Source organism: Crocodylus siamensis, chromosome 8 (genome assembly GCF_052110815.1).
Source record: "Crocodylus siamensis isolate JL-2025a chromosome 8, ASM5211081v1, whole genome shotgun sequence".
Taxonomy (NCBI): Eukaryota; Metazoa; Chordata; order Crocodylia; family Crocodylidae; genus Crocodylus; species Crocodylus siamensis.
The window spans coordinates 44,461,359-44,473,146 of record NC_143402.1 but is presented as its reverse complement, the minus strand read 5'-3'; the positions used below and the strand labels follow the sequence as shown (position 1 = coordinate 44,473,146).

Sequence of the window (11,788 nt, the reverse complement as noted above, 5' to 3'; positions counted from 1 at the left end):
CCCTGCGGGCTGCGATTGGCAGGTGGGGTTGTCCCCGCCCCGTGCTTCCTGCTGGCGGAGGGATGGCGGTGCAAGCGGTGCATCTGGAGGCGGACGCTTTCCTCGTCTGCCTCAACCACGCGCTCAGCACGGAGAAGGAGGAGGTTATGGGGCTCTGCATCGGCGAGGTACCGCCGGGGCCTCTCCTGTCCCCTGCGGGCGGGTTCCTAGGGCGGATGGGTGGGTGTCGCCCTGGAGCAGGACGCGAGGCCTGGGGTGCCCCACAGGCGGCCGCGGAGCTCCGTCATCCGGCCCCTGTGGCTGCCTCTTTTGTGGCTCTGGAACATGCCCGAGCACAGCCCCTGGGGTATGCTCCGCCGGCGGCACTCGCTGGGCCCGGTCTTGGGCTGCCTCCACAGCGCTCCTTCGGCTGGTCCCAGGCTGGCCCGGGCAGGAGCTGCTTGTGCCGGCAGGCGGTGGGGGAGCAGGAGGAAGGGAGCTCCGTGGGTTTGATCTTCCCCGTGGGCCAGCTCCACATTGGCCCTGACGAGTTTGATGTCCTTGCTGCAAACCTCAGTTGGGGTCAGAGAGGAAGTCAGTGCACCGATGTCCATACACATGTATCTGGTTACAGGTAGGCATATGCAAGGCGTTTTCAGAAACAAAGGGCAAAAAGCAGTAGAGAGCACTGAAGATGGTGTGGAGAACACCCCTGTTGTTTCGCACTGAATATGTGTATAAACAAGTGACCGTGTGAATAGCATGGATGTACACACAGCTGGCTGTCAGCACACAGTAATGGAGAACAGAGTTCTGTCTTTTAGCAGGGGGCTGTTGGGCTGAAGGCCTAGTGAAATTCACGGTATGGCTCAATGAAAGTCTACAATTGGGTGGAGAAGTTAAAAAATGACCACACAGCTGTAGTGGATGAATCTTGAGCAGGGTTTTCCAGTGAGGCAGAGGTGTTACATACAGTGCAGGAGTGTCCCAGCTAGTGAAACATTTCTTTAAGGAATATCAAGAAACTTGTGACTCACTGGAATACCTGTATTGCAAAGCAGCATGACTAGAGAAGTGGCATAGTTTAATAAATGATCGCTGCACACAAAATGATTTTATTTTGAAATTGCTGTTAGTTTCTGAAGGACCCTCATAAGCATGTCTTTGCATCATTTATATGTGTGTGTCTTTGTATCTATATAATACATGCGCACACACACACACACTGCTTATGTGAGAATGGTTTCTTAGCAGTACTGATATACAGGAGCATGGGCAACTAGTGATGCCTTAGTCAGGGCAGGGGGCACATGCTCTCCCTGCCACCAGTCTTGCTCGCTAGGGGGTCCCCCACAGCTGATCTCACTGCCTGGAGGGAGTTCCCCTGCAGCTAGTGGCTGCAGCAATCAGATTGCGCTTGCCGGGGGGGCACCAGCACTCTCACCTGTTCCCCCCTGCACATTGCCTAAGCAGCAAATGCAACCAGTCGGGGTTCACCGGTGCTCTCAGGGGGTATACATGCACCCCCTATGTGTTGCCGTAGTACAGGAGAAAAGGAAGGATTGACTCCTGTATGTGCTGGGGTGCTTGTCAAGCATTAATTTATTGGTGGCAGGGCAATCTTTTTAGTGGGATGTGACTCAGTAGTGTTGGTGATGAGTCATGTGTTTCTGTTTGCTGTGCTAACTTGGTGATTGCTTGACAGCATCAGTTTCAATCATGGTAAAAAATCTAGCTAGAAAGAAACTAAAATGGATGTTTCACATCTAAACAGCAGGTGAATCCCCAAATAAAAGGACATGGCATGGCTTGGGACACCTGTGTTTTAAGTTGGAAGATAGGTTTAGCTTTTGAGCTGTTAGGTGGCATAGGAAAGGTGATCCTTATGAAAGTAGGAAAATCTAACTAGTGTGGATCAAAATCAGGGATAGTGTACATGTGTCCAATGCAAGCAAGCCTTTCTTATGAAGTTCTGTCAGTATGCCTGAGTCCTGCTGTGGAGCTACATTTGGCCATTGTCCTAGCTGTCTTGTAGGCAGCAAATTCTGCCAGTTCATCAGTTAGACTGATGTGGTAATACCCAAGAAATCATTGGTAACAGGTAGGAATTTCAATTTAGCACTCTTGCAATGAAAGCTGAGAATAAGCAGCCCACTGTACAACCTATCCATAAGATTTGCAAAGTATGAACTGGGGATAGCAGTTCTTTGGGTTTTGTTTTTTTTCATTTAGTGAGATGAATGACATTTCCTGTTTCTTTCATCATTAGGTTGACACCAGCAGGATTGTTCATATTCATTCTGTGATCATCCTGCGCCGTTCCGATAAGAGGAAGGACCGAGTAGAAATTTCTCCAGAGCAGCTCTCGGCTGCTTCTACAGAAGCAGAGATATCCTTTTACAGAGGCTGCAGCCATTTACTTGGAAGCAAATGTATCAAGTAGATTTGTAGGCCACAAATTTTTATGATGGAGGACTATCCTGGATTTACTTTGGTCAATAAAAAGTATATTATAACCTTTAATTACAAAGTCCATTTGGGAGGTTCTGGTCACCTTTCCTGCAACCCTTAAAATATTGCAGTTATATAATGGAACCATAATAGAACCTACTGTTTTTGATCCCTTTAATGTTACACATTCAAGACTGCAGTCTAAAGCAGCGTTTCTGAACCCATGGGTTGCAAGAATATATGAAAGTTTTGGTTGTGAACAAACTTAAAAAACTGGATCAACAAACTTGAAAAATGGATTCTCCTTTAAAGAAGAAAAAAGTGAGAATCCATGGGTTTTCCCTGGCAGGCTGGCAGAGATCCAGGCTGCTTGGGGCTGGGGGTAGCAGGAGGAAGGAGGGTGATCAGGCAGGGAGTGAATGTAGCAGCCAGGCTGTGTGGAGAGCAGTTCCTGCAGCTCCCCACAGGTAAGTCTATGGCGGGGAGATACAGATGACTGCCTGCCACCTCACCTTCTCTCCGGGGTAGAGCCATGGCCTGAGGGGAGCAGTGGTGGCGGCTGGGCCATGGCATCAGGATTGAGATGCAGCCCGGTACACGAACAGTTGGCAGCAGGAGAAGGTGAGGGCATTGTAGTCTGTGCCCCATCTGTTACTCATTGCGCTGCTGCTGGCGTGTTCCAGCAGCAAGGGCAGCAATAAGCCTCACTGCCCTGCTCCTGCTCTGCCATGCCAAGTCCTGCCTGCTGGGCCATGGAGGCAGCCCCTGTGTACTGATCCAGTGAGGCTGCAGCCCTGTGTCTGCTGTGGGTGCACATATCGGGAGGGAAGAAATGTGTCCCCCATGCCCTACCTCGCTCACCCCACACATCCACTCCTGCCCCACACTTGGGGCCTGGGGCTGGGGGAGCAGGTTGGGAATGAGGGGCAAGAGCAGGGGTGGGGGGGTTTAGGTTGAGAGTGAGGGGCACCAGCAGGGCCGGGGGCTGTTTTCTACTTAAACTATGTACTGCGTTGGGACTAGCCATCAATGTTTGTTTACAAATGGGTCCTGGTACAAAAAAGGTTGAGAACCACGGCTCTAAAGTACATAGAGAAAAATGGTTGGAGGAAGTACATTTCCCACTAATTTTCTTGCTGTATTTAGCACTTATTAGTAACTGGAACTAAAGAAAAACGCAAGTTTAGTAGCTTTGTGTCTTCAGAGTTGACACACTTTGAAAATCCCCATAACAGAAAAACCTATTTTCCACACACAATTTTGGAAATGACAGGAATCTGATTCTTTGGGTATCTTGCTAAGAGTTATGTATTTCCACATGCCTGCAGATCTGGCACTTTCTTGTTAGTTTCAGGTTGTCTACAGGTAGTAGAGAGGGAGAAGAAATCAGTTTTTCCAGCACCCCAGCATTTCTGTAAAGGAACTAAAATCAAATTAACCCCATGTGGGATCCCAACTCTTCCCCCTGGTTACTACTACATTTATGCAAGGGACATCTATCACTTCTGCTGTCTCTAGTGTTTTTAATGCACCTTGACTGACACACAGGCTGGCTGAGATGACGGGACGTCCCATGAGGGTCGTGGGCTGGTATCATTCTCATCCGCACATTACTGTTTGGCCATCTCATGTGGGTAAGAATTGTCATATGAAAATATAGTCATGGTGAATAATAGCGCTTTGTCGGTGGTGGTGGTAGAGCAAGTGCTGTTGGAGGTTTGTAATCCAACTTTTCCCCTACTTTTAAATCATCCAAATTGAAAAGTCCCCTAAGTTCCTACAGTAAGTGGATTCTCTCCATAGATCTCGTTAAAGATGGAAAGATCAGAGCTGCAATCAGACATGCAGGGAAGAGCAGAAGAGTCCCACAGTTCACTCTTGATGTATTCTTTATCTCTTCTAGTTGTACATGGATGTGTGTGCTAAAACACCACAAATGCTTTGTCAGAAGAGTAGGCAAGAACCTCTTCTTGCCAAGTGTGTTTTTCGTGGTCACGACCCTGATCGATTTTCATCACCAGGCTCACTCTCACTCACTCATACATATTCCATTGTAGCAAGCTGGCTAGTTTGGGGACTGAATACCATGGATAAGTATCCTTTATATCCTAATGTTTAACGATTATGAAAGTGGCAAGTCTTTTAGTGGCTGGTACTGGCTTATTTTGTTTTCATTCATGTCTGCAGACGTTCGCACTCAAGCCATGTATCAGATGATGGATCAGGGCTTTGTTGGGCTTATCTTCTCTTGCTTCATTGAAGACAAAAACACAAAGGTAGGTAACTTACAAATAGAGAGAAATCCCTCAGATACTAATTTAAAACTTCAGCATCTGTGTGAAGCAGAAGTCATATGTTCAGAATCTGAAACAAGGACTCTGCTTTATCCAACGTAAGGTCCAGGCCCCTGCTAGAGTAGAAACAATTTGCTGTTTGTGCCAGCAGAACCAATTTTCTTTTCTCCAAAGTAGCTCTGGCATGACTTAATCCCCAAGCTGGTTCTGCATTCTCTAGCTATCTCAGAACCGTGTTGCTGTCTTAAGACTAGGCAAGATGCCTAAGGGATGTTCATCAAAACAAAGGCAATTTAATGAATTCAATACAGGCATCCTACCATGTCAGAGTATTTTTTTTCTGTTATCACTGACCCTTCATGAGATGAGTCATCAAGTGGGTGAGTTGGATACAGCATGGGATCTTTTAACTCTGATTTCTGAATTCAGTGTTTCATGCAATAGTTCCAGTGGTCCATAATATGGAATTTGGTATCTTTTAAGAATTTTTCTTTCTCCCCTCACCAGCAAGTGGTACCTTTTGAAAGGGTATTATTTAAAAAGTTATTATTTGAAAGCAAACTGCTGCTTCTAGGAATTTTGGTTCTCAGGTTTACTTTCATTGCTTATCATCTAATTTCTCTCGCTAATTATTTTAGACAGGCAGGATTCTCTACACCTGTTTCCAATCAATTCAGGCCCAGAAGAGCTCAGAGTAAGTACTATATTTCATCTTTTCATAAAAAAGTCCCTGCAAAAGAGAATCAATCTCGCTCTCTCTTTCTGCCCACCCCCTTTTAGTCTTCATCTTTTCTTGGTTAAGTGAGTAGCATTATTCCTCTTAGATTCAGATTGTGATCCTAATGTTGCATGTTAATCCCAGTAATTATGGAAATATAAAGGTGAGTTATCACCTGCTCTAAAGGCAATAGCTTTAAGGCAGTCTAAACCTTAGAACAGTTTTGTTTACATGCTTGCCAGGTGATAGTAGCAGTCCTGATTTCCTGGCTGCTTTCATTAAAGTTTTTTAATGGGGCTTTGTGGAGAATTAATACCATTACAGACTGCTTAACTTTCCTGTCAGCACAACCTGCCTAGCTTTGATGCCTTGGTGATGCCCTTCATGGAGCAAACCATTACAGCTGTAGGAAAGACTTAACTATCTGAAACAACAGAGTATGAGGGTGGGGCCATGAAGCAAAAATTGCATGTGCTCACCCTCCAGGTATGAGAGAATTGAAATTCCCGTTCATGTGGTCCCCCATGAAACCATTGGGAAAGTGTGCCTGGAATCAGCTGTGGAGCTGCCCAAGATCTTGTGCCAGGAGGAGCAAGATGCATACAGGAGAATTCACAGGTAATGGGGTCAGAGTCATTCCCCTTCCCAAGCAGCAGGTGGTGACTGTTTGTTAATGGTTAATATAATTGACTGTCACAGTCTTGCCACCAAGTATAACATGGCTACAAAGGGTTATAACTACCTCTAGGATCATGGGAGACCTCAGTCCTCAGATCCTGCTCGTGCATGTTTTCTGGCTGCATTGACCCTTTGCCCCTGCTATTGCCTTTGTAGGGGAACTATTTAAATCATTCTGTAGCTGTCACTTAAAGCCAGTGGGGTTTGAACTCTTGGCTTGATTAAAATATAACATGGGCAGGACTCCCAGGGGTCCAAGAGGCTACAGCTAATAGCTGTTCTGACTGAAATTGAGGAGGGTTTGCTAAGCAGAGAATCAGAGCAGGGCTACAGGAAGGGACTTTGAGAGGTCATCTAGTCCAGTCTCCTGCTCAAAGCAGCAGTGTCTGTAATACAGAGGTACTCAGCCCCTGACACACAGGCCAGATCTGGCCACTGGCACCATGTCATCTGCTCTGTAGGGCTCCCCGCAGGTCCATTGGGAGCCCTGTCGGCCTTAGCCCTGTGCCTTAGGTTGAGCATTCAGGGTGGTGCAGGGCCCAAGTCCAGTGTGTGGGGGTGGTGCAGGGCCTCTGGAGCCCAGTTCCCACAGGGCAGAGGTGACATGGAGCCCCGGAGCCTGGGCCTGGTGCACAGTATCCACTCTGGCCTGTGGACTTGGCTTCTCACATCTGTTCTGGCCCACAGGGCCAAAATGTTTATCACCATTGGTCTAATACCGTGCATGGGTTGATAGTGATACTTTTATTAAAGCAGCAGCATGGTCCAAACACAAGTGTGTTGGAACTGTTATCAGGTAAGGCTGAGTTGTATAGAGGTACCTGTGGCTTCAGGCTCAGAGATAGCTATTTTCCATAATGTAGGTTCACCTGATATTCAGCTCTGTGCTGATTTATCATCAGCCTATGTTCTTTTCTTTTTTTTAGCCTCACCCATCTGGACTCTGTAACCAAGATTCACAATGGCTCAGGTAAGATTCATAGATGCTAGGATTGGAAGGGACCTCAACAGATCATTGAGTCCGACCCCCTGCTTAGGCAGGAAAGGGTGCTGGGATCAGGTGACCCCAACCAGATGCCTATTCAGCCTTCTCTTAAAGACCCCAAAGGTAGTGGAGAACACCACCTCACTTGGAAGCCTATTCCAAATTTTGGCCACCCTTACCATGAAAAAGTTTTTCCTGACGTCTAGCCTAAATCTGCTCTCTGTCAGTATGTGGTCATTGTTCCTTGTTACCCCAAGAGGCGCCCTGGTGAACAGACCATCTCTGATCCCTTGCTGCATCCCCCTAATGAATTTGTAGGTGGCCGCAAGATCATCTCTCAGCCTTCTCTTGCGGAGGCTCAAGAGGTCCAGGTCCCTTAGTCTCTCCTTGTATGGTTAGGGGCTTACAGGACAAGCCGTATAAGTGGCCCTGCTCTGGAGTCTATCCACATCCTTCTTGAAGTACGGTGCCCAAAACTGGATGCAGTGCTCCAACTGCAATCTGACCAATGCCGCATAGAGGGGAAGTATCACCTCCTTGGATGCATGATAAAGTGCGGTTAGCTCTGCTGATGATTTTGTCACACTGACGACTCATGTTCATGTTGGAGTCCACTATGACTCCAAGATCCCATTCCGCTTCTGTGCTGCTGAGTGGGTCACTTCCCAGCCAGTAGGTGTGCTGGATATTTTTGCACCCTAGGTGCAGCACTCTGCACTTGTTGTACTGCATCCTGTTGTGTACTGCCCACTTTTCTAACCTGTCCAGGTCTTCCTGGAATTGTTCCCTACCCTTCAGAGTGTTCACTTCACTCCACAATTTAGTATCATCCGCTAACTTGGACAGAGTACACTTCACACCCACATGCAAGTCACTGATGAAGATATTGAAGGGTACAGGTTCAAGGACCGAACCCTGCAGCACCCCACTACCCACATCCTTCCAGGTCAATACTGACCTATCTACTGCCACTCTGGGTGCAACCACTAAGCCAGTTTGCCACCCACCGGGCTGTGTAAACATGTGTCACAGCTTCTTAATTTATTTATGAGAATGGAATGAGATACCGTATCGAAGGTCTTGCTAAAATCCAAGAAAACAACATCTGCCTCTACTCCTGCATCTAAGCATTTAGTGACCCTGTCATAAAATGAAACGAGATTGGTCAGGCATGATCTACCTGTTACAAATCCATGCTGGTTTCCCTGCTGCATTATTTTTCCCACTGGACTCCCACAAATATGATCCTTCGTAATCTTTTCAAAGACCTTTCCAAGGATGGAAGTGAGGCTGACTGATGTATAATTACTTGGATCCTCCTTCCTCCCCTTCTTGAAAATAGGGACCACACTGGCTCTTTTCCAGTCCTCCAGGATCTGACCTGAGCACCACAAGTGCTCAAACAGCTGTGCCAACAGTTCTGCTATGACACTGCCAATTCCTTCAGTACTCTCAGATGAAGCTCATCTGGGCCTGCAAGTGACTCTACACCAAGTCAGCGTCAACAGTTGGTGCGCTGGTGTCCCTCTGATGCCCATCTAAGAACCCATTAGGAAACCTATTTGACCCGTGTTCAGGAACACTGAGGCAAAAAACTCATTTAATTGAATAGCTCAGCGTAGTCCACTCTGTATGCCACTAATTGCTCCTTCTTGTTCAATAGGGGTCCTATGCTGCCCTGTGCCTTCCTTTTTACTCCCTTCATACCTTTAAAAAAAAAAAAAAGACTTCTTGTCTTTAATTTCTGTTGCCAGCCTCAGCTCCATATTTGCTTTGGCCTTTCTAACTGCCTCCCTGCAAGTGCAGGCCAAGTAAGTATACTCCTCCTTGGTAGCTTCCCTCTGCTTCCACCACCTGTATGCCTTGCTTTTTGCCCTTAGGCTCCCCTGGATTTCCCAGTTTAACCAAGAAAGTTTTTTGGCTCCTTTCCCCCTTTTCCCTTGTACTGGGATAGTCTCCCTCTGCACCTGAAGGACCACTTCCTTTAGGAACAACCACCCTTCCTGGACTGCCATCACGCCAATACTCTTATCCTGCAGTGCATTATTATCCTGCAGGAGCAACTAAACTGAGCACACTAAAGTTAGCCTTCCTAAAGTCAAGCACTTTCACCCTACCAGTTATCTTTCCCACCCTACGCCATATGATGAATTCATTTGATTGATGGTTGCTGTCTCCAAGGTGATCATGAATCTACAGCTCCCCTACCAAGTCATCCCCTGTAGGCAACACCAAGTCCAGTAAAGCATTCCCCCTAGTGGGACCGTATACCTTCTGCATTAGGTGAAGGTCCTGCATGCAGGTTAAGAACCTACGTGAACAGTTGGATTGGTCCGACTGCTCCTCTCAGCAGATGTCAGGGTAGCTTAGGTCCCCCGTGATAACCACGCCCCTAGGCTGTACGGCCTCTGAGAGCTGCCTCAAGAATTCCAAGTCTAGCTTTTCCTCTTGGTGGTGGTGGGGTCTGCTACAGACCACCACAAGTCTCTTTCCCTCTGACCTCCATGTATCTTAACCCACAATACCTCAACTTTCTCCTTCTCTGATCCCATTTTGATTAGGGTAGATGTATAATGCTCCTTTACATTGTCCTGCAGAGAATAAAAGTAGCCATCAGTCTCTTCTTCAATTGCCCTGATCCCCTGCAGCCTGCTCACCTCTGCCTAGAGTTCCCTTGCCTGTCCCTCCGGGGCCTCAATCTGGGCACATGTGGGACAGGCAAGGGAATCCCCAGGCCCCAGAGGTCTCACCAAGCAACCCCTGCAGACAGGGGGCCAGGGCACTGCCAACCCATCCAAGGGGCCTGTCTGGGTGGAGGCCTCACAGAAGTTCCAGGCTGGAGGCAGCAGCAGGGCAGGGACCCCAGCTGCACCCCATGTCACCATCCCCAGAATTCCTCTTCAGGGAATAAAGATGCTGAATGTATAGGTCCATGACTTAAAATACTAGGGTATTAAGGCCCTGAGTAATGATTTTAGTTCCATCAATGGAAGTCAGTAGGGCACAGTGTGTAACAGTCACCAGGGATCATACTGTAACTGCTTTGAGATGCTTGGGATTGAGCTAACATATGAACAGGTTACTTCACCCAAGTTTAGCTGCTCTGGTTTGACCTTGCTGTATAGTTCTTATTCAGTTGTTCATCTTGCTTAGCACTGTTTATCTCCCTTAAATCTTTATCAGGTTTTCTAATGGAGTTTACAGAGGCAGAGTAGAGAAATGCATTATTATAGTAACATTTCTGGAAGAAAGTGTTCTTATGTGACCTAGCCATAAGTGGAACAAGCCAGTAGCCTTTTTCAGATTCCTTATGGACCTTCATCCTGTTAATTAAAAGCATTAGAATTTGACCTAGCATTAGTATAGCAGAGGTTCTTGTAGCACTGCTTTGTCTTAGATCTGGCACTTGAACACATCAGTCACACTAGCATAAAACCTCCATTGCATTCACAGAAGCAAGTACAAGTAGATGTTTAACAGTAGTCTCTGGTTTGCCTCAAGAATGATCAGTGATACAAGGTTTGGTGTAAAATATCTCTACTTTATATGCCTAGTTGTTGCTGTTTAACCCATTCCTTATGGGGTCCTGTGGGCTCTCAGTATGAAATGCTGGTGTGAAATCTCTAGGTTCTACACAGTATCCTTGAGCTTTGGAATTCTGCAGCCCAGTGACAGGACCCAAAAGCAGATATTGAATTTTTCTTGGAACAAACCCCTTTATTCTGGGATCCTGTAAACATACAACCCTACTGTCCCATTTGTACCCAAGTTAACACTGGGAAGTACCTGAATTAACACTTGTTTCCTGGGACAATCATGGCCAATTTGAATGAATTGCCATTTGAGTTGTGTGTGTAAATGACTGTCCCCCACACCTGTTTGAGTCAGTCAAGGGGGACAGTCAACCCAGTCCTTTTTAGCCAGAGACTTGGTCTTGTGCTGAGAGAGAATGTGTCTTGTCTTTTCCAGTGTTCACCAAAAATCTCTGCAGTCAAATGTCTGCCATAAGTGGCCCCCTCCTGCAGTGGCTGGAGGACAGACTGGAGCAGAACAAACAGCGGGTTCAGGAGCTGCAGAGAGAGAAAGAGGAGCTAATGGAAGAGCTAGCTGCATTGGATTGAAGGGGGGAACCCTGGACCTCTTGAAGAGGTTATAAAACTGGACACAAGATACTTGCAGTTGAAGGATAAGCCCATCTTGCCTTACTATGAAGATACTAGCTGTACTTCTTGTCTTGCATCATGCAACAGCTCAGAAAAGACTTCAGCAAGATGATTAAGGGCTCGCACCTGTCCCAGACAGACAGAAAGCATCATTATCAGCTTGCCTTGTGTTCTGTGGAGCAGCCCAATCCCAAGCTGACTTAGGAATGGGGCAGTACACTCGAGACCACAGAGAGAAGGATGTCTAGTGAATTTGTTCTCTCTTTCCCTCATCCTTATTAAACACAGAAATCTCTTCCCTTTACTTCTGTTGCTGGGCCTTTTAACTGAAGGTGTGGACCTGTGTACCAGGGCAGTCCTACCCTGCTCATCACTTCTGTGTTGTGGCAAATAATTTGACTGTAACCAGCAACTTGGTTTAGGGTAGGGAGGATACTGGGCCATGGACACTTTCAAGTCTGCCTTCCTTGGATGGCCTCAGTTGTAAGCAATTTCATCTGGCAATTCATAAAGCCATTAA

At 46.9% G+C, this 11,788-nt stretch overlaps 1 protein-coding gene across 1 annotated transcript; it reads left to right on the top strand.

The window, feature by feature from the left end:
• Positions 1-33: 33 nt before the first annotated feature.
• On the top strand, positions 34-11,572 carry BRCC3 (BRCA1/BRCA2-containing complex subunit 3). The gene is made up of 8 exons (XM_090060526.1): positions 34-167; positions 2,249-2,369; positions 3,978-4,064; positions 4,618-4,706; positions 5,363-5,418; positions 5,929-6,060; positions 7,047-7,090; positions 11,075-11,572. The coding sequence occupies exons 1-8, from the start codon at positions 63-65 to the stop codon at positions 11,224-11,226; spliced, it is 786 nt and encodes a 261-aa protein (XP_089916652.1). The 5' UTR covers positions 34-62; the 3' UTR covers positions 11,227-11,572.
• Positions 11,573-11,788: the final 216 nt, after the last annotated feature.

Bases quoted from the DNA above. Each gene is read 5' to 3' on its own strand.
- BRCC3 (XM_090060526.1), top strand. From the start codon at position 63: ATGGCGGTGCAAGCGGTGCATCTGGAGGCGGACGCTTTCCTCGTCTGC. The intron at 4,065-4,617 runs GTAAGAATTGTC...TCATGTCTGCAG, and splicing joins TGTTTGGCCATCTCATGTGG to ACGTTCGCACTCAAGCCATG. The intron at 4,707-5,362 runs GTAGGTAACTTA...TAATTATTTTAG, and splicing joins TTGAAGACAAAAACACAAAG to ACAGGCAGGATTCTCTACAC.